General features: G+C 51.2%; 7 protein-coding genes across 7 annotated transcripts; 1 reads left to right on the top strand and 6 right to left on the bottom strand.

The window, feature by feature from the left end:
• Positions 1-188: 188 nt before the first annotated feature.
• On the bottom strand, positions 189-1363 carry J4E78_002910 (uncharacterized protein; the record flags this gene model as incomplete). The annotated part of the gene is made up of 4 exons (XM_049363554.1): positions 189-914; positions 967-1022; positions 1077-1218; positions 1352-1363. The coding sequence occupies 4 exons, from the start codon at positions 1361-1363 to the stop codon at positions 189-191; spliced, it is 936 nt and encodes a 311-aa protein (XP_049224219.1).
• A 361-nt stretch (positions 1364-1724) lies between these two features.
• On the top strand, positions 1725-2107 carry J4E78_002909 (uncharacterized protein; the record flags this gene model as incomplete). Its single annotated transcript, XM_049363553.1, has 2 exons — positions 1725-1944; positions 2004-2107. 2 exons carry the CDS (start codon positions 1725-1727, stop codon positions 2105-2107), a joined length of 324 nt encoding a protein of 107 aa, XP_049224218.1.
• A 163-nt stretch (positions 2108-2270) lies between these two features.
• Positions 2271-3217, bottom strand: J4E78_002908 (uncharacterized protein; the record flags this gene model as incomplete). The annotated part of the gene is made up of 3 exons (XM_049363552.1): positions 2271-2662; positions 2717-3018; positions 3126-3217. 3 exons carry the CDS (start codon positions 3215-3217, stop codon positions 2271-2273), a joined length of 786 nt encoding a protein of 261 aa, XP_049224217.1.
• Positions 3218-4249: 1032 nt separating this feature from the next.
• J4E78_002907 (uncharacterized protein) lies at positions 4250-6768 on the bottom strand (the record flags this gene model as incomplete). The annotated part of the gene is made up of 3 exons (XM_049363551.1): positions 4250-5344; positions 5401-6224; positions 6762-6768. The coding sequence occupies 3 exons, from the start codon at positions 6766-6768 to the stop codon at positions 4250-4252; spliced, it is 1926 nt and encodes a 641-aa protein (XP_049224216.1).
• Positions 6769-8580: 1812 nt separating this feature from the next.
• Positions 8581-9483, bottom strand: J4E78_002906 (uncharacterized protein; the record flags this gene model as incomplete). Its single annotated transcript, XM_049363550.1, has 2 exons — positions 8581-8708; positions 8817-9483. The coding sequence occupies 2 exons, from the start codon at positions 9481-9483 to the stop codon at positions 8581-8583; spliced, it is 795 nt and encodes a 264-aa protein (XP_049224215.1).
• Positions 9484-9834: 351 nt separating this feature from the next.
• Positions 9835-10527, bottom strand: J4E78_002905 (uncharacterized protein; the record flags this gene model as incomplete). The annotated part of the gene is made up of 1 exon (XM_049363549.1): positions 9835-10527. One exon carries the CDS (start codon positions 10525-10527, stop codon positions 9835-9837), a length of 693 nt encoding a protein of 230 aa, XP_049224214.1.
• Positions 10528-11579: 1052 nt separating this feature from the next.
• J4E78_002904 (uncharacterized protein) lies at positions 11580-16942 on the bottom strand (the record flags this gene model as incomplete). The annotated part of the gene is made up of 9 exons (XM_049363548.1): positions 11580-11753; positions 11826-12146; positions 12196-12865; positions 12925-13542; positions 13736-14050; positions 14106-15244; positions 15374-15685; positions 15827-16673; positions 16722-16942. The coding sequence occupies 9 exons, from the start codon at positions 16940-16942 to the stop codon at positions 11580-11582; spliced, it is 4617 nt and encodes a 1538-aa protein (XP_049224213.1).
• Between the last annotated feature and the right edge of the window lie 212 nt (positions 16943-17154).

Below are 17154 nucleotides of genomic sequence, written 5' to 3'. Positions count from 1 at the left end.
TTAGACTGTATCTTTTGACTCATCTCAACGTACATGAAACTTTCACAGACATTGCTCTGAATCATCATGACCGTTCATACCGCCGAAAAGCGTCATGACAGCAACAGCCGTAGCGCCCGCTGATCGAGAATCCCCAGCCCAAGCCATGCATAACATTGAACATCGTAAAGCGCATAACATCAATTCCTCTAACCCACCATTCTCCGCCTCTTTCCGATCTGGGCTGAGAAACCAGTCTTGATGGCCTGTACCGAACGTCTCGATCCGCAGCTGTTGCAGGTGACGAAGTTGAGACGGTTCTCACCCTTGGAGAGGTCGGTGTCGGGCGAACGGCAGGTCTTGCAGGTAACGTATTCGACAATGTATCGTCGGAGGACGTTCTCGAGTTGCTTCTGCTGGAAACGACCCTTGATGACCAGGCGCTTCTGATCGGCGAATGAACCGCTCGTACCCAATTCAGCGAACAGGAACTGAGCAACGTGCTCGTCGGAACGCTTCATACGCTTGCAAATCTCGGCAAGGTTGGCAAAGACGGTCTTCTTGTTTCCTTCGCGCATGCACTGTGGGGGCGGGATCTTGTAGCTCTTTGTGCCCGAGCTGGCGAGGTCGGGATGTTGTGCGTGGAGGAGCGTGAAGAAGCGGTTCAGGAGGAGGTTGTACGAGATGGGGGTCGTCGAGTTGTGTTCCCAGATGCCGGTGCCCTTCATCATGTCGCCTTCTTGTACTTCGGGTTCAGGAGCAGCGACCTCCTCCTCGCCTTCGGGCTTGTCGCCGCCGGCGGCAGCGAGCTTGGCCTCGAAGTCGTCCTCGACCTTCTTCTTGCTGGACTTCTTCTTCTTCTTCAGCGCGGCGAAGTCGCCCTCTGCGCCATCCTCTTCCTCGCCTTCCTTCTTCTTGGAGGACTTCTTCTTCTTCTGTATCTTGTCAGCAACATGTTGATAATCGCGCATGTTTCTTGCGCCTCACCTTCTTTGCGAGATCAGCGAACATGTCGGTGACCTCCTCGACCTCTTTGTCGTCGCCTGTAGCCCCGCTTGTCAGCGACTGATGTATTTCCAGTGTGTGGTCCATCTTACCAGCACTCGCAGCGTGGCCCTCAGCGGAGTCCTTGTCGCCGTTCATCTCTAGTGATTCGGTAACGTCGCCGTTGCTGTCGACAATCGTAGCACCTTCGGAAAATTGGACCGACTTGCGGGGTTTGCGGTCAGGGAGATCGGCCTGTGTAGGTGTCCGTTAGTATGTCGGTCTCTGTAGGGAAGTAGAAATAAGTCCCAGCTAGGAAGCTGGCATGCAGCAAGCCCACTTTCAAGGCACAGGATATTTCGAAAGCGAACGTGGGGCTGTGACGTACAGAATCAGCCATGATTGCGGTTGCACTCGTGTTTTCGACGTTCAGAGGATTCTGGTAATGTTCTGGTATCGATTCGGAGTACGTAGTGATATGTAGGCGTGGTGAGTCGAAGAGTTAGGCAGGCGGTCACCCTAAAGTTCGCCGCAACACATGTGTGAGTCGAACGCTGAGTGCCAAGATTTGCGTCACGTGCTGACTGCCGCTAAGCCCCACCTCCGCTCATTGGCTGGAGCGCTCCGACACCATTCACCGAACGCGCCTCTACCACAGCCGTCGCGATCCCGTCACTATCGCCAATGCTGCTACGGTAGTCCGCCGATTCAGTCATACATCCACCACCCTCTCCTGTCAACGACCCCACACCACCGCCGCCATGTCCCTGAGCAATAGCGAGAGCTTCATCGAGCCATCCTCCAACGACGAGATCGATTCGTTACCATCTTCGGCAACAAGCTCCTCAGCCGATGAGGAAGAATACATGTCAGATGCGGATAGGGAGTGGAAAGAGTCGCTGCAACAGTTGGAGCTGCTGTTGACAATGGTCATGGTGCCATATCTGGGGAAATACTTTGGCAGAAAGGCCGCATACTGGGGTACGTCATCTTCAAGGTTAGATGACCGGATAGATGGCAGGTAGCTAACAGCTTCGCAGGATGGGCCAAGTTTATGGAATGGAAATACCCCGTCGAGATCGTCTTTTCGAGTCCGAAGACGTTCAAGCTGGCTGGAGCTGTTGAGGCAGCAGCCACACTATGAGCGCTTTACATTACTTCGGCGGCTTCACACAATCGAGCATCGGCGTTTATGGCGTTGGGTCCATCAGATATCCACACACATTGGACGTCACTTGTACATACCACTCTATTACCACGACATATCGAACACTTATATTACAAGGCAAAGAGCACTCGCCCAACCTCTACTCAAGAATCTCCCCATTGAGAATCGTCCTCCCATAAGCATCATGATGCCAGTGGTCACCCTCCAGGGTAGTAAGTCGGTCCTGCATATGTTTTGTGTCGATTCCGCCATCCTTGGCATGTATCTCCTCCATCTCCTGCCTCTTCTTGCTCTTGGGCTTTCCTTCTTTGATGCGTAGCTTCTCAAAATAGACGTACGAACCATAATAGATGCCGAATGTGTTGCCGTTCAACGCCCCTTTCTTGCTGCGAAAAGCAGAGAGTTGGCGCGCGTTGAGGGTCTTGGATGGGTTGTGGAAGGACGCTGAGGCTGCGCGAAGGAATGCAGCCTGAGTTACGCTGGGTTTCTTGAGGTGTGCGTTGATCTTATGGCGGACGTCGTCGCATGTATCTATGAGCGTGTCAGTCTTCACATCTCTTCCGTCATGGTGGTGCGAAAGCTTACCGTATACTGGTACTTTGTCTTCTTTCTCGAAATCCAGCTCAACATCATCGACACTAGGCACGCTGTCCTTTGCCGCACCTCCTTCATTCTTCTTCGCTTTCTTATTCGCAGTCGTCTTGATGCCCGCTATCTCGCGCTGCTGGAAGAACGCGTACGCTGCCGGATATACAGAAGACTCAACTCCCTTGTCCTTCCCATGCTGGCTCATGAATCGCGAGTACGCATTGGGGGTGATGCCAACGGCCTTTTGAAACTCGCCCACTTTCATCTCGCCATTGTCGATCAAGGTGCGTATCTTACGCCTGCGTACAAGTCAGACACTATACGCAAATCATGGAGAATCGGAGATGTTCATGGCGGCGTAGAAACACGCAACGCGCGCATTGTTACTAAATGAAAAATCGCATACCGTAAGACATCGCAACTCTCCGTCACAGGCCTGTTCTCAAACTCAAAATCTGATTCTTCATCATCGATGATGTGCATGCTCGGGTTAGGCATAGTTGGGTTCGAGGTAGTCGGGTTTAACACAGCCGGGTTTGGAATAGGCGCATTCGAGATAATCGTGTGCGGCATAGGAGGCGGGTACGACATAGGCGGGTTCGACATAGGCGGGTGTGACATATGCGGGTGCGACATAGGCGGGTGCGGCATAGGCTGGTGTGATGTAGGCTGGTGTGATATAGGTTGGTTCGACATAGATTGATTCGACATCGGCGGGTAGGACGGAGTTTGGTTCTCCAAAGTCGGCATCGGGTATGGGTTCATGTACGCCATATTGAAACTGCGCGATGCTAACACGTCAACCTTGGAAAAAAGTAAATACCCTAGGGTCTACATCAATGTTAACACACCTACTTTGCATATACTTATCTTGACGTAGTCTGCAGACCTGTTTAGGTTTTTCCTTGTATGAGGCGCTGATGTGATTGTATTCCAACAACAATATACAACGGCCAGTAAATTGGCAAAAACGCGGTCCAAGAGGGAAATCGTAGATATAAATGAGAAAGGGCGGCATTGCGATCACCCCATCCTTATGACGTCTTGTTGCGACGCGTCTGTGTTTTGCGCTAGTGGGCGGGGAAAGCACGAACGCGTTCTCAGGGGCCGAGTATCAACACCATCAACAGCGGGCCTGCAAGATGCCTCAAATCAACAATCTGTTTCTTGCCTTGAATGCGCAGTACAATGTCATTCAGATATCTTCACTATTCAGACTTGACGACGTGTGACGCCGAAAGAGTCTCTCACACCTTTTGAGCATCAAGACGGAACACCACGAGTAAATCGGCCGTGACTCGTTGGAACGTAAGCATAACCCCAAAAGAAAGCAGCGCATTTCGGTCACAGCGCATGATGATTCCAGAATCTTCGCTGGCCATTGCTTTTCAATAAGTTTTCCCACTCTCCAGGGCTGCTCATTCGCTGACTGAAACGGACGCTAGGCACTTGAACCGGGGGGTGTATGTGTATACAACATGAAAGCGCAGCACTATCCATAATCACGCCGAAACACGACAAGCCGCGAAATTAGACACGGCATAATCGTCCGTTCTGAGTTTGAGTCCCCTGCTCGCCATCCCTGATTTCCCAGTCCTCGCTGCCAACGGCTGTGGTTGCGTAGAAGACGCCCTTCGGGTCCCACTTCTTCTTGATCGCGAGTAGCTTGGGGTAGTTCTTCACGCCATAGAATTCGGTTTGCCAGTTTGGCTCTTGGATATCTGCCTCGTTGAGATAGACGCCGCCACACTCGGACGCCGGAGCGACTGCACGCCACGAGTCCATGATGTCGTACGTAAGGTAGTCGGATGCTTCCTTCAATTGAGCCGGTGTTGCGTTCTCTGGAACCATGTTTGCGGTTATCAAGAAAGACTGGGTGTTGCGCCACGCTTCATTGACAGCATTGTCAACCTTGAAAGGGTTACCCGGAGCCATGTGGTAACCGCCGACCGTATGACCGTTCATCACTGTGTCCTTGATGGTGGTGTAGAAAGAGTTGAATTTCTCTTCGGTTACCCAAAGGCTCTTGGGGAAGAGACGGGTAGCTTGACGAATGGTGGTCACACCGAGTGTATCCGCGCCCCATGAGCCTTTGTTGGCAGAGTAAAAGTCGTTGTGGTAGGTCGTGTTGGGGGTTACCGAGATGTTGAAAGACTTGAGGTCGGCGAAGAAGTCCTTCGTAAGCGCATTGAAGGACTCAATAGTGTGGTTTGGCGCAAAGAAGGGTGTCATCTGGAAGTCGAGCGTCGTACCGTAGTTCCAGATCCAGAAGTAAGAATACGTGCCAGCGTTGGTGTACTCGGGGAATCGCTTCATGTAAGCATTGATGCCCTTCCAGAAGTTGGCAGAGTCGTTGACTGGGGCCTGGAAAGAGAAGACAGACTTGGTAACATGTATTCTCGGATGGGCTTTGGCGATGACCGAAGTCACAACACCAAACGTTCCACCGCCTCCTCCGCGAAGGGCCCAGAAGAGATCGGAGTTTTGGGAGTCAGAGGCAGTTACGAAGCGCCCGTCAGCGGTGACGACTTCAAAGGCGAGAACTTGGTCAGCAGCCATGCCGTAGATAGATGCGAGAGGTGAGTGGCCACCTCCGGTGACATAACCACCACTCCATCCAACAGTCTACGTCTAGGGTTAGTAGTTGCGCCTCCGACATACAGTGTACCACGATGACTTACTTCACAGATACCAGCCATGACCGTCACGTCGTGATCGCGGGCAGCTTCCAGGATCTCAAACCCTTGGACACCAGCACCAGCCTTGAACGCCGGGCCGCTGTACTCATCCGAATCGTACTTCTCAATGAACTGGATGTCCTTGAGATTGTGTGTCCAAATATTGAGAGCCCCCGCGCCAGACGACTTTCCAATATAGTCGTGCCCAGTATTCTTGACAGTCAACCTGAGGTTCATGTTGCGAGCAAAGTTGACACCAAGCTGCACCTGAGCAACATTCTCGACATTGATCGAGTAAGATGCATAGCCACCTAGCGAACAGGTGCCACTGGGGTCGTCGGTAGGCATGCACGTGCGGCCCTGGAAGAGCGGCCACATCATTGAGGTCGGGTCGCTTGTGTGGAGATCAGAGGTGGTGAATCTGGCTGAGATGTCTGCGCATTTCGCCTCGTCATAGTCATTCCAGGCCGAGTCCTTGTAGCATGGTGCAGCGATGGGAGTCGTCTTGATGAGCGCTCCTCCCAGCAGGTTGTCGAAGGTAGACCATACGCTTTCTTCCGGATAGTCGGAATCGCCTGGAAAGACTTTGCATTGACCGCTGCTGATCCCATGCGTCGTCTTCTCCTCATTGTCGAAGCCAAAAAGTGAAACCACTTCAACCTCACTTATCTGGCGAGCAGCCGCATCCAGGACGTCGTTGGTCAATTGGACTGCCTCGTTCGGAAACAACGCGACTCCGGCAGGCGAGTCCGTGGAGACTATAGCGGCGGCAGGTGCGACCTCGCGGAAAGCAACCGGACTTCCAAGAGCGCCGATAGCGTTTGCAGCTAGAAACATCAGAGACCTGCGTGCAGACATATCGAAAGGATAGCTGGTCAAAAAGAGTGAACGTGTGGGCGCTGCACGGGCAAGCCTCGTCGACCATCTTGATAAATGAACAGGAACCCACGCCACACCGAACCGAAGGATTCATTCTAGATCCACACATCAGATAGTATCCAGGAGGCAAATTTCGGGATGCTGCATGCTCTATACAACATGCATGCCGCTCGCTGTATTCACATTACTCGTACCTACATATGAAGTGGAGCCGCGGCTCGGATACCCACGGCCCGCTCCTTCGGTGACTGTTCACTCCACGAATGAGGAACATCCACCAGAATTTCCAATGTCGCGGGTATTTAACGTGTTTGCGCATCCTTGCGGTCTCTGGGTGAGTAGACCGAGGGAGGATTTGGTTCAGTATGGCCCAATGGGGTTGAGGCCCCACATTATGTGGGAGTTTAGCCGCGCGCTGTAGGTGAGGATATTGTGGAGCACCTGGTCTTTCGTGACACCATTGGCGATATAACTGTTTGACTTACGGCTCATCATTTTTTGGTATTGAACTTGCAAGCCCCCTATATCCTAGAAACTGTTTCCGACCACCCCACTGCAAGAATGCACTCGAGGCTCTCAATAATTCAGTGCAGCTCTTCGTAATCTCTTTCCTGCTCTTCTTCGACGATGAGTCTGGCACCTTCAGGCAGTAGCTTTAATAGCACTTCTCTCTTCTCATACGGAAAAGCCATACGTGCGAAGTTTTTCCTGATTTCCGCACGACCATCCCGTGACTGTTGCGATATCAAACCAAGCTGAAGACCTGGTTCGACTAACTCCTGCTCTGTCGGTGTATGATCCGAAACCATACTTTCCACATGCCTTCCAACGCCTCTGATCTCCATCTGCTTCACATGAGGCCATGGAGCTTCCAATAGAACGGGCAAGATCCATTGTCGGAACATGAGATCCATTGGCCGATACGAATAATGCGGGCACGGTGGCCGAATGCCTCTTGGAGAGTCGTATTCATTTCGATTGTAACCCTGCTTGAAGGAGAGAGAACGTAGGGTATGCCGAACGGATTGCATGAAGCGCGCCCATTCAGAGTATCGTTGGTTGCCCTCTTCTGTATCGTACCAAACATTCGTAAAGGAATTGCCAATGGTAGCAATACGCAAAGAAGTGAGAGCAGTAAAATTCCCAACGTAAGAATCTAGCAATCCCATCATGTACCGGTCGTCTAGGGCGGTGCGTTCATCTTCCTCGTGTTCCTGCATATAGTCTACCATGTCGTGGACGGCAATAAACATTGGATAAGGCGGGTCAAACTCGTCAGACTGGAACAGGTTGTGTAACTCAAGTGCTTTGAGTTGGTGGGCATACTCCTGGAAGAAGCAATTGACAACGTCGCGTCGCACCCAGCCACTCAAGCGTACCGAAGTAGCTTTAGGAAAGCATATCAAAGGCAGTAGTAGAGGATCGCATGACCTTTAGAAGTCAGTAAACAATCATTGCTAAACAGCCAAACACCTACTGCGTGAAGCAAAGGTCAATCTCGGAGACGTTATCAAGGCTACGGAACGTGCGCCAAAGAGAGCCTAACATAGTCAGCATCAACACCTCAAATAACGTATCTGCGTACCATAGCTTCCATGTCCGTCAATATCCAGATCTTCCGACCCTGGGTATTCATCCGTCAAGCGCTTGAAATCGTGCTCCAAATTTTCTTCTTCTCCGTCTTCCCAAGCCGTCTCATCGCATTCAAATAAATTGAAGACTGTCCAGCGTAGCACATGCGCGTGCTTACCGAGCCCCGGATCGTGCTGCAAAGTTCGGGTAAATTGCAGCTGCTTCTCAAATACGTCCAAGTCGAGGCGTCCCCATCGTCTGCAGGTAAAATCGGGTGGCACCCGATGAAGCCCGTCATAAACAGGCGTGCAGTCGATGGGAGCATTATGTGAGCTCAAGTCAATGTTGCGGTACAACTCTGGCATCTACTCGTCGTCAGTCGCTATGCGAAAGTTGAGGAATGCTCACGTACACCAACGTCGTATAGCGAGCGGCGTGTCTCGCATAGTCTCTTTATGTCGGCGCAAGAGCAAGAAGACAAGATCTCGATGAGGAGCTCTGTTGGTAGATCGAGTAGATGAGACATGTCGCTGCGACTCCATCCAGTGGCGAGATCAACGATTCACCGTCAAAGATGCGTTTCGCACTCGGGATTCCAATTAGATATCGAGTAGTGAGAGGTTGTTCGTTTTGAATGATGAAGTAGCTGTGCCACATTAGGCAGCATCCTTGGCCACCACGCTTGTATCCCTTTCCGAATCATCACGTTCCTTGCATCTCCAGAACTCGCGCTTAAATTTGTTTTGAGAGCTCTTGTACCCATGCCAGCCTTCCCTCGCCAAAGATCTCGGCTGTGGCTGGCATGTCCTCACCACCTTCCAGTAACAAAGTGCGCACGATGATCTTGTCCGGCATAACATCTTCATGATGATAAATATGGCTCGTGCAAACTTTGCAAAAGTAGCATCGCACGAACTTGCCTGCACCCAGTCAGCCTTTCCTCCTTCACCGGCATAAAGTGAACATACCACTAGCACCTTTATACCGATACTGCCTGATGTTTTCCTCGCCGGAGACGATCTGCAGTTCCTCTTTCGGTATAATCTGATTGCACGAGTACGGTCCACCACCAAGCTTCTGGCATGTTGAGCAATGACAAAGCACGTGCTCAGCATTTTCGAGCTTCGCGGTCCATTTTACACTCTCGCAATGGCAATTACCCTTCCTGACCCCATCTCCTTTCGCCGGTGGATGTTCAGCCGCAGAGCCGAACAGCACCCCGTCTTTGATATCGACGACCAGGCTATCCTCGATCAGCGGCTTCGCGGCTTTAGAGAAGGCCTTGTGAACCGGCTCGGTGGTGAGATAATAGTCCAAATCTTCCTGGTTCGCAAACTCAAGCACAAAACCATGTGTCATGCCTTTAGAGAAAGGTTCCCACGATCTGTTCTTGCCGGCTTTCAGCGACTGTATGAGCGGCTTGCTGGTGTTAGGATTCAGCGACTTGTGTTGTAGGGCCATGAACGACTTGAAGTGCTTCTCTAGATCCGTCCATGATATATCTTGGCGGTATTTAAAGAGCACTATGTGTGTGATCGTGTCGCTAGCCATTGTCTCCGATGCAGGAGTTCCTGGTGCGAAGGTGAGGGGCGTAATGGGTGCGGAGTCGAGGATGTCGGCTATGTTGGGGAACATGTAGAAGGCGCAATACGGTATTCGTGGAGAGTAACCCCATCTTATATTATCAGGACGCCAGAAGCAGTAGAAAGGTGATGTTGCAAGACCGCGATGGCACGCGTTCGTGGAAGGCACCCCCGGGGCTAGCGCCGCTGGAAGTAGCAAGTTTCGCCGTCTCCGCGCTGTGGGGCAGCTGCGCATGGAACAAACATCCGTCCTTCTCAGCATCAGCAGTTCGACACCCATCATTCACTCTTGCCATCTCAACGTGATTTTGTTAATGAGACGCATCTTTTCAAAATAGATTTCATTCCAGATATAGCTCGCTAAACTGCACGATCGCATCACTGTCGCTCACCAAATCGCATCTCACGGCGTGCCCTCCTTAGCCGATCCCATCGCCTGCCCAGGCGCACTCGCATCCCTCAACTTGACACTCTCATCCGTCTCCTGCAGCAGCGCATCCTCATGATCAACCGGAAAGAAGCGATAACTCCTCATTTCCGTGTTCTGCCAATCTCCATGTGCCTGACAATCGTTCTCATCTAGATCCCCAGATACGTAATGCAGGAAGTCGCCATGCGATACCACAACGATCTCCTCCTCGTCGCGGTCTCGCAAGAAGCGGCGGAGCTCCAAGGCACGCGCCTTTAGTGAGCCACCGTCTGGTGCCCATTTGCCCTCTTTGGTGTTGAAGTCGGTGTACGTGTCCAGGCACCTGTGGAAGTCGCAGACGTCGCCAAATTCCTTTTGAAGCCGCTTTACATCGCTTGGTGTGTTGGCGGGCTCAGATGTAGCTTCTTGAGCTAGTGGAAGAGCGAGGATGTTGCGCTTTCCGGATTGCAGCCACGGCTCCATGCTGATGAGTGCTGTTTGGATTGTGCGGCGGATGGGGCTTGCGCAGACTAGGTCGATGCGGTCGAAGAATGGAAACGTTTCCGAAAGGTTTTTGCATTGCTGTTTGCCTTTCGGTGTGAGGTCGGGGTCCGGGATCTTCTCGTTGTGTTCTGCGTTGTGGTAGCCTTCGGCGTGGCGGATGAAGTGCACAGCACGGGGAGCCATTTTGGATTAGGACGTGTAGGTGTCGGGAAGCGATTGAAGTGTTATTTCGTGTCAACCGTAGAAGAATTAATGTCTTGAACGGCTTTGAGATGACAGTATTAATGAAGGGAGAGGAGATCAATATATATACTGCGAGAGGTACATCTAGAGTAGCGTCACAATTGGTATACCGAACATGCACACGCCATCCTCGAATTCGGTCGTCATATGCTAGCATATTCATCGGACCAAGATCTCGTGGCGAGATGCATGTTCACCATCAACATCCACGAAACGATAGATGCTGGTGGATGACGAGAAGGCTATTTCGGCACAGCTGTGAGTAGCATGGAAGGTCAGCCGTGTCAATACCAAAGACACGTCGGAAGCGCTCCTGAGGTTATGGCTGGCTGCGTCCTGGCGTGAAAATAAGCTCCTCGTAAGTTTAGTAGCCTTCTAGAAGGTCTACATGCCCAGCCATCGGAGTCTGGGGCTCTTAGCGTCTGGTAAGTCCCGGTTCGGAGGCGCTTGCTTGGATTCTTGGCTCTGAACGACGCGAAAGCACTTACTGAGCCAGTGTAAAGTCCCTGACTACCGCATAGACGGATGACCATTTGTTGAAAACTTGGTTCGCCGCATGCACAATGACATCCAGGCTTGAGGCCGCGTCAGGAACGGTATGAGCAGTTGCGGGTAATCGGCACGTCAAGAAGGCGATGTAAAGCTTGATGCCGAGACGCACACAGAATGGTAGGAGTCGCGTGGATATCACGGCCCTTTTCAAATGTTCTCGCGCTGTGGTCCAGAATTAGTGGAGGTGAGGCCTCCGTCACATCCGCTCTGGTCGAGATTTACACGCCAAGTGGGTGACGTCAGCACGCGTGAACTAATGATCTACGGGCTTCCCCACAAACTAAAGCTTCGCCGTAGAAACTGCGCTTGGGAAGAGAGATGCGCTATGCATGGTTTCCCAGAGCTACGGTGCTTGAGATCTTGCTACACGGCTGTAACGGCATCGCATGCGAGAACTCATCTGTCACACCGAGCGAGTGTCTCTGCTAGCATACAGCACATCATAGAGTCTGTCCAACCCAACCTTCCGCTTCGAAATCAACATATGTTCCTTTCAGTCGCACAGGATCAACGTAGATCTTCAATCCTTTGTCGTCCGACAAAAGATAAGACACTCGCATAATGACATACATTCTGGTTGCCTCCTGGTCTCTTTGAACAGCCATCTCATGCATCTGCTTGTTGTGTCAGTCATGCGCCCACGAAATTCATCCCACATATTTGTCAAGGAAGTCTAGACAACTTACGAGTTTGTACTGTCCGGCACTCAGGAAGAACCTCGTCTCACAAGCACTTGTTGTGCTCTTGACTTCGAAGTAGTATTCGATCGGGTGCTTCGCGAAGTCACGCTCAGTACTACTAGCAGGATAGCCACCTGTGCATCTCCCCTTCAACCACTGCGTCAGCGTACCATCGCGATCCGTGTAGACGATATCCGCTGTTTCGCGACCCTGCCAGTTGGCAATGCCGGCGTATTTCGGATAGCGTGAGAGCTCTCCGCGAATCGTACTGCGCCAATTGTCGAGCGTGAAGTCGGTCAAATTGAGAGCGGCGAGCGTTTCAAAAACCTGCAACTGTCAGTAAGCGGACACGGAGTCACTCGAAGCGGCGACTTACAAATGCTTCACCTAGAGCTCCGTGAAGGCGGTTAATACGCTCCTGATCTAAGCTGCGACTTGCTTTGGGACTGTAGGCCGCATGTCTGGAGCTAGCTGTCACATCTTCGACGAAGGTTGAATCGGATGAGTTCACAGACCCATTTGCTGAGACTTGAGAAGAGCGTCTTCGCGTGCTTGTATTTTCAGCATTGTGCACGTGTCGCGGCTCAAACGGCGACGATGAATCATCCTCATCCTCATCCCCATCCTCATCTTCATCGTCCGGTAGATTCAAGACTGGCTTTGTGATCCACGACACGCACGATATATCGAGCTCGATCAGGATGTCGTCTAAGGCTCGAAGGTCGCTACCAATGATGACAGAGATGTCATGACGTGCGCTGTCGTCGACTTCCATGATGTCTGCAAGCAGTTTCGGAAGCTGTGATCGATAGGAAGATTGACGTTGCTTCGGGCCTTTGGGTACGTAGATTCTTAGACCGTCTGCCGTTATCTCATGGTGTATGAATGATCGCTCGCTTCGAACACTAAGATGAAGGTCTGGGTCTTTGTTGTCGATGACCAGGTGGGTCGCGAGATCGCCTCTGGAGATCCGAACCGCTGACAAAGTGTCGAAAAGTGAGTGATCTCCATGGAGAGCTTTCACACTCTTGTACTTCGCAGCACAGCTGTGTAGAGTCAGCTTGAATGATCGCACAGAGTGGCTTTCATATGAGGAAAGACTCACCAATATAGAGCGTACGCTTTCACTTGCAGTTTTTGCGTAAGGGCATCGTCTTCCTCACTATCTTCCTCGACCGTGGACTTCTCGACCACCAAAGACGAGAGATAATACCTCTTGATACCGGTATGCGTGAACATGACGTTCATAATTTGAACCTCCTCAACGGAGAAGTCGACTAAGATGTCATGCTCCTCAAAGGCGCTGCCATATCGAGTATGGTCCCGGATAGCGTAGGCATCGTGACGGCTAAGGAGGACTGTACCGCCATTGGCAAGTCTTTTGGGCAGGAACTTGCTTGCCGCAAGATCGGATAGCGCATCTTTAGTTGCCTTATCCAGCTTGGTAGTAGTCAGCATCCTGCTGACGTCGACGAGCCGCTTTCGGATATTATCGTAGTCGGGCGATTTGTTCCTGACCATTTTCGATATCTCCTTGATAACCATAGTCGGTGTGACTTTCTTGACTTTGAGATGCTTCACGAAGAAGGTTTCCAATTGTGGGTAGATGGAGCTAAGGTCTTCGTATCCGGAAAGCAAGAAACGGCTGTGCCACACACACGTCTCCAGGGTGTGCCAGGTGTTATTCGTGCCCAAGATCAAATCGTCTTGCTGGAACTGCGTCCTAAAGGTTGTTAGCACATACAAGGATGAACCAAATAACGCGGCTAAGAAGTGTTTTCGATGGTGCTGCTAACATGTATTGAAGCTTTCCAATACTGAGCTCAGTCTCGGGTAACGATGTAGACATCGTATGTTCGATCCAAAGCTGCACAGAATTGAAAATCACGCGGGGGGATTAAACAAGAATAACTCACCTCAGTATCTGCCCCTCCTCGTCACGGACTGTATTATCACGGATGTATGAATAGATGTCTCCTGCAACGGAAAGGGTGGTTGTGAGATCGGCAGCTTGCCGTCGTTTGATCAGCTCTTCCAAGACATCCTCGGGGACAGCATCTGGTACATCTAGAGTTCCTTGAAAGAATCTAGACAGTGCAGGAATATGCCCATAGTGCGAGTGCAACACGCTCTTGTATCGCAAAAAGGCTGGGCCTTGCCAGACGCATGAGGATTTGTCTACCCAGCTTCTACTGCTGGGTATCCAGAGCAGCTCTTGGGAGAAGAGTTCGCTAATTTAATGAGCCTTGTGACTGGGTTGAAGAGCGTGGGATGAATAGAACGTACCAAAGATCGTCGTGATCGTCTGCCGTAGCGAACTTCGCTAGGCCAGCATATATCCTCTCCAGAATTCCCAAATCAGGATCTTGAGCCACTGACCTGATACCCTGAAGAGCGCGCTCGTAGAACTCGAGATCTACCTCGCTACGTACGCCAAATTCTTCCAAAAATCGCCACTTTACACGGCCATCTTTGTCAAGCTTGTCCGACGTCCGGCGAAAATCAGGTATAGCGAGTATTGAAAACGTGCCCAAGGTTAGACCAAGAGTCAGCACCTGATCAATGACGTCGACCGTAGGTAGGTATGTGTCTTGAAGAGCCTCGTCTTGCCAAGGCTCACCAGCTATAACGGCGCATCGTACTTCTAGGTTCCTGAGCTGGGCTTCGATGCGTGAGACGTCCTTTTGGTAATCGTGCCAATGCTGTCTGAGCATGTCTAGAAATGCATTACATTTCCACTTGGAGAGTGCCCTTAAAGCTGGGGAAAGCTCTTGCAAAGACGTCTTTGCATTTTCGTACACGAGAGGCGGATAGTATCGGGCACCTGTCGCCTGCTCCAACCACTTTTCCCACGCATCACGCTGGTCCTTCGCAGAGTTTTCTTCCCAGTCGACTAGAGACTTGTCAACAAATTCCAAGATTCCCTGATATCTCGAGGGATGAATTCCAGCAAGAGCTTGATGGAGATGATGGGCTTCTTCTGACGGGAAGTATAACGTTGCAGAGTCTCTCACATGCCCGCTTGTTGTCGGCACCCAGATCCATTGTTTGAGCAGCGAAGCTTCCTCATTCGCGCAGAAAAGGTATCGAAGATGGGACGGTATATCAGCAGGAGCTTTGTTGGCGCGGCCATGTATCTGCTTGATCCTGCCCACAACCAACTCATGCGAACACTCCTCGACACCGAGTGCTGTGTAAAAGGCTTTTCGCGTCGGATTCGAAGACGCGTGTGTATCGAGGAGATTCAATCCTATCGAGATGGGAATATGAATGCCGTCGACATCAGAGAAGTAGATATGATCCAAACTCCCACCGCTGCTTTGCCCTGGTGCGCCTGTCCACTGCCGACGATTCTGCAGAGGTATTATAGCCAGTTTCCTCAGTCTATTTTGGACACCAACATCGGGGGCTTTGATCGACCATGCCTGTAAAAACAAGGATGCAAATGCAACGTGCCATGCATCTTGCGGTTCCGTGGCTTTCAATCTCGAAGCGACGGTCAGGACATCAGTCTCTAGCCGTTTCATCATGCGAGGTAGACCTGCCTGACGTACCCCAAGGGAGAAAACTTCAGAGACGTATTTAGGGATGTAATCAGGGGCAAGGTCGACATCATCCAATATGGCCTCCAAGATCGGTTTGCCGCCATGGAGCATGTTGTCCTGTAGTAAACGTAGTTCTCCTGGTCTTCTAAGACGTCGCTGTCGCCAAGTCTGCAGGATGGTTTTCTCTGCGAGCTCTTTTGTAATCAGTTGACGCATTGGTTTCCATCGATCGTCGCTTAGTCCGGTAGGTAGGTAGTCGAGCCAAGAATACCCCAGGGGATCACCGTCTTTCGTGAACTCTTCAACAGCCATCGCGAACGTCTTCGCCACACCATGGAATATAAATTCATTCCACGTACAATCAACGACACTTTCTCGGCTTGCAGAGGTGACAAAGTCTGATTGGATGAGGAACTTACGGAATGGATTAGTATACTTCTTCTTCACATGAGATGATCTTACCTGAACTTGTTGCAAACGCTGCAATGGTAAATAAGCGAAAACATGATGCCCGGATTCGCTAAGCTTTGGCTGCTGTGTTGTGGAGTCAACTGGAAAGGCCAGCTCGACGCGCGCTGATCCGCGACCCTCCCGGTATTCGTGTGCTGGCATATTCTCGACGACGTGAGTGAAACAACGATACAAGCTTTCGTCAACCGTGATTTCATCGTTGAACTCTTCCTGGCGCCTGATAAGAACGCGACTTGGGGGAGATTCAAGTGCGATTCTCTCGAAAGTGGTTGTCACTTCTTTGTCGTCCAGGTCTGGGTCTGTGACATGAATACGGAACCTGCGTAGTCTCTGCAAGAAGAAGAGTGTTGTATCAGGCATGCTTGCGACAGCATTGAGTAAGCCCTGGTACTCTGCAGTTGCATCCCTCGCGAGGCGCAAAGTTATTCTTGTAGTCACATCCTCAGAGAGAGTGACTGGCTCGGCGTCCAGAGGCGTCACCATACCAAGACCGTCGTCCCCGCGCCGATGTTGAAACCGAAATGACCAAAGTCCAGATTGAACGTGCACGTCCTCTGCAATGGAGAACACAGACTTGAATCCGAAGCCTTTCTCTCCGATGTGATCGTCTGTAGCTGACGATTTCTTCGAGCTTTCCCCAGTCGCACACACTGCCTCAACGTTGGCTAGTCTGAAGCCATCTTCATTTGTTTCCACAATGAAAGCATCTGGCGCGATCTTGAATCGGAGAAAGGGTAGTACCGATGCGCTGTGCGCCTCGTTGTACAGCGAATCGTCAGCATTCTGAACAAGTTCGTACAAGAAACGATACTTGGACGAGTAAAGCTGCTGGGAGATGCTGCATCAGTTGTTAAAATGTGAGTATGGTTTGACCTGCAACACGCACCTTTTGGTGAAAGCTGCCTCAAGCTTGCGCTGTTTTGCAAAAACATACAATGTCCGGTCGCGATGTCCGTGGGAAAGCTTCTCCAAATCCAGTCGGTAATCCTCGTCGATGTGGCCTTTGTTGACACGAATGCGCTCCAATACAGCTTTGCACTCGTCCACTGTTGATGGTTCCGCCTTTCCGAGCCGTTCAAGCACTTCGTGGTACCTGCCACTGATCATGCTGGGAGGTCAAACAGGAATGGCGAATTTGGTGTCGTGTGAATATAGTTCAACGAGTCAAACATGGATGTTTACCTCCTGGGTCAAACAGTAGTGATATGTGCGATTATAGCGAAAGTGGAGAGAAGTCATGAGATTGCTCGCGTTCGATGGTGGGGGTGAACCAGTACGGTATTGGCCGCTGCACGCGTGTGGCACGGTACCTTCTCGCG

Source organism: Alternaria triticimaculans, assembly GCF_023758025.1.
Source record: "Alternaria triticimaculans strain BMP 0046 chromosome Unknown scaffold_3, whole genome shotgun sequence".
NCBI lineage: Eukaryota > Fungi > Ascomycota > Dothideomycetes > Pleosporales > Pleosporaceae > Alternaria > Alternaria triticimaculans.
This window is presented reverse-complemented; position numbering and strand designations above follow the sequence as displayed.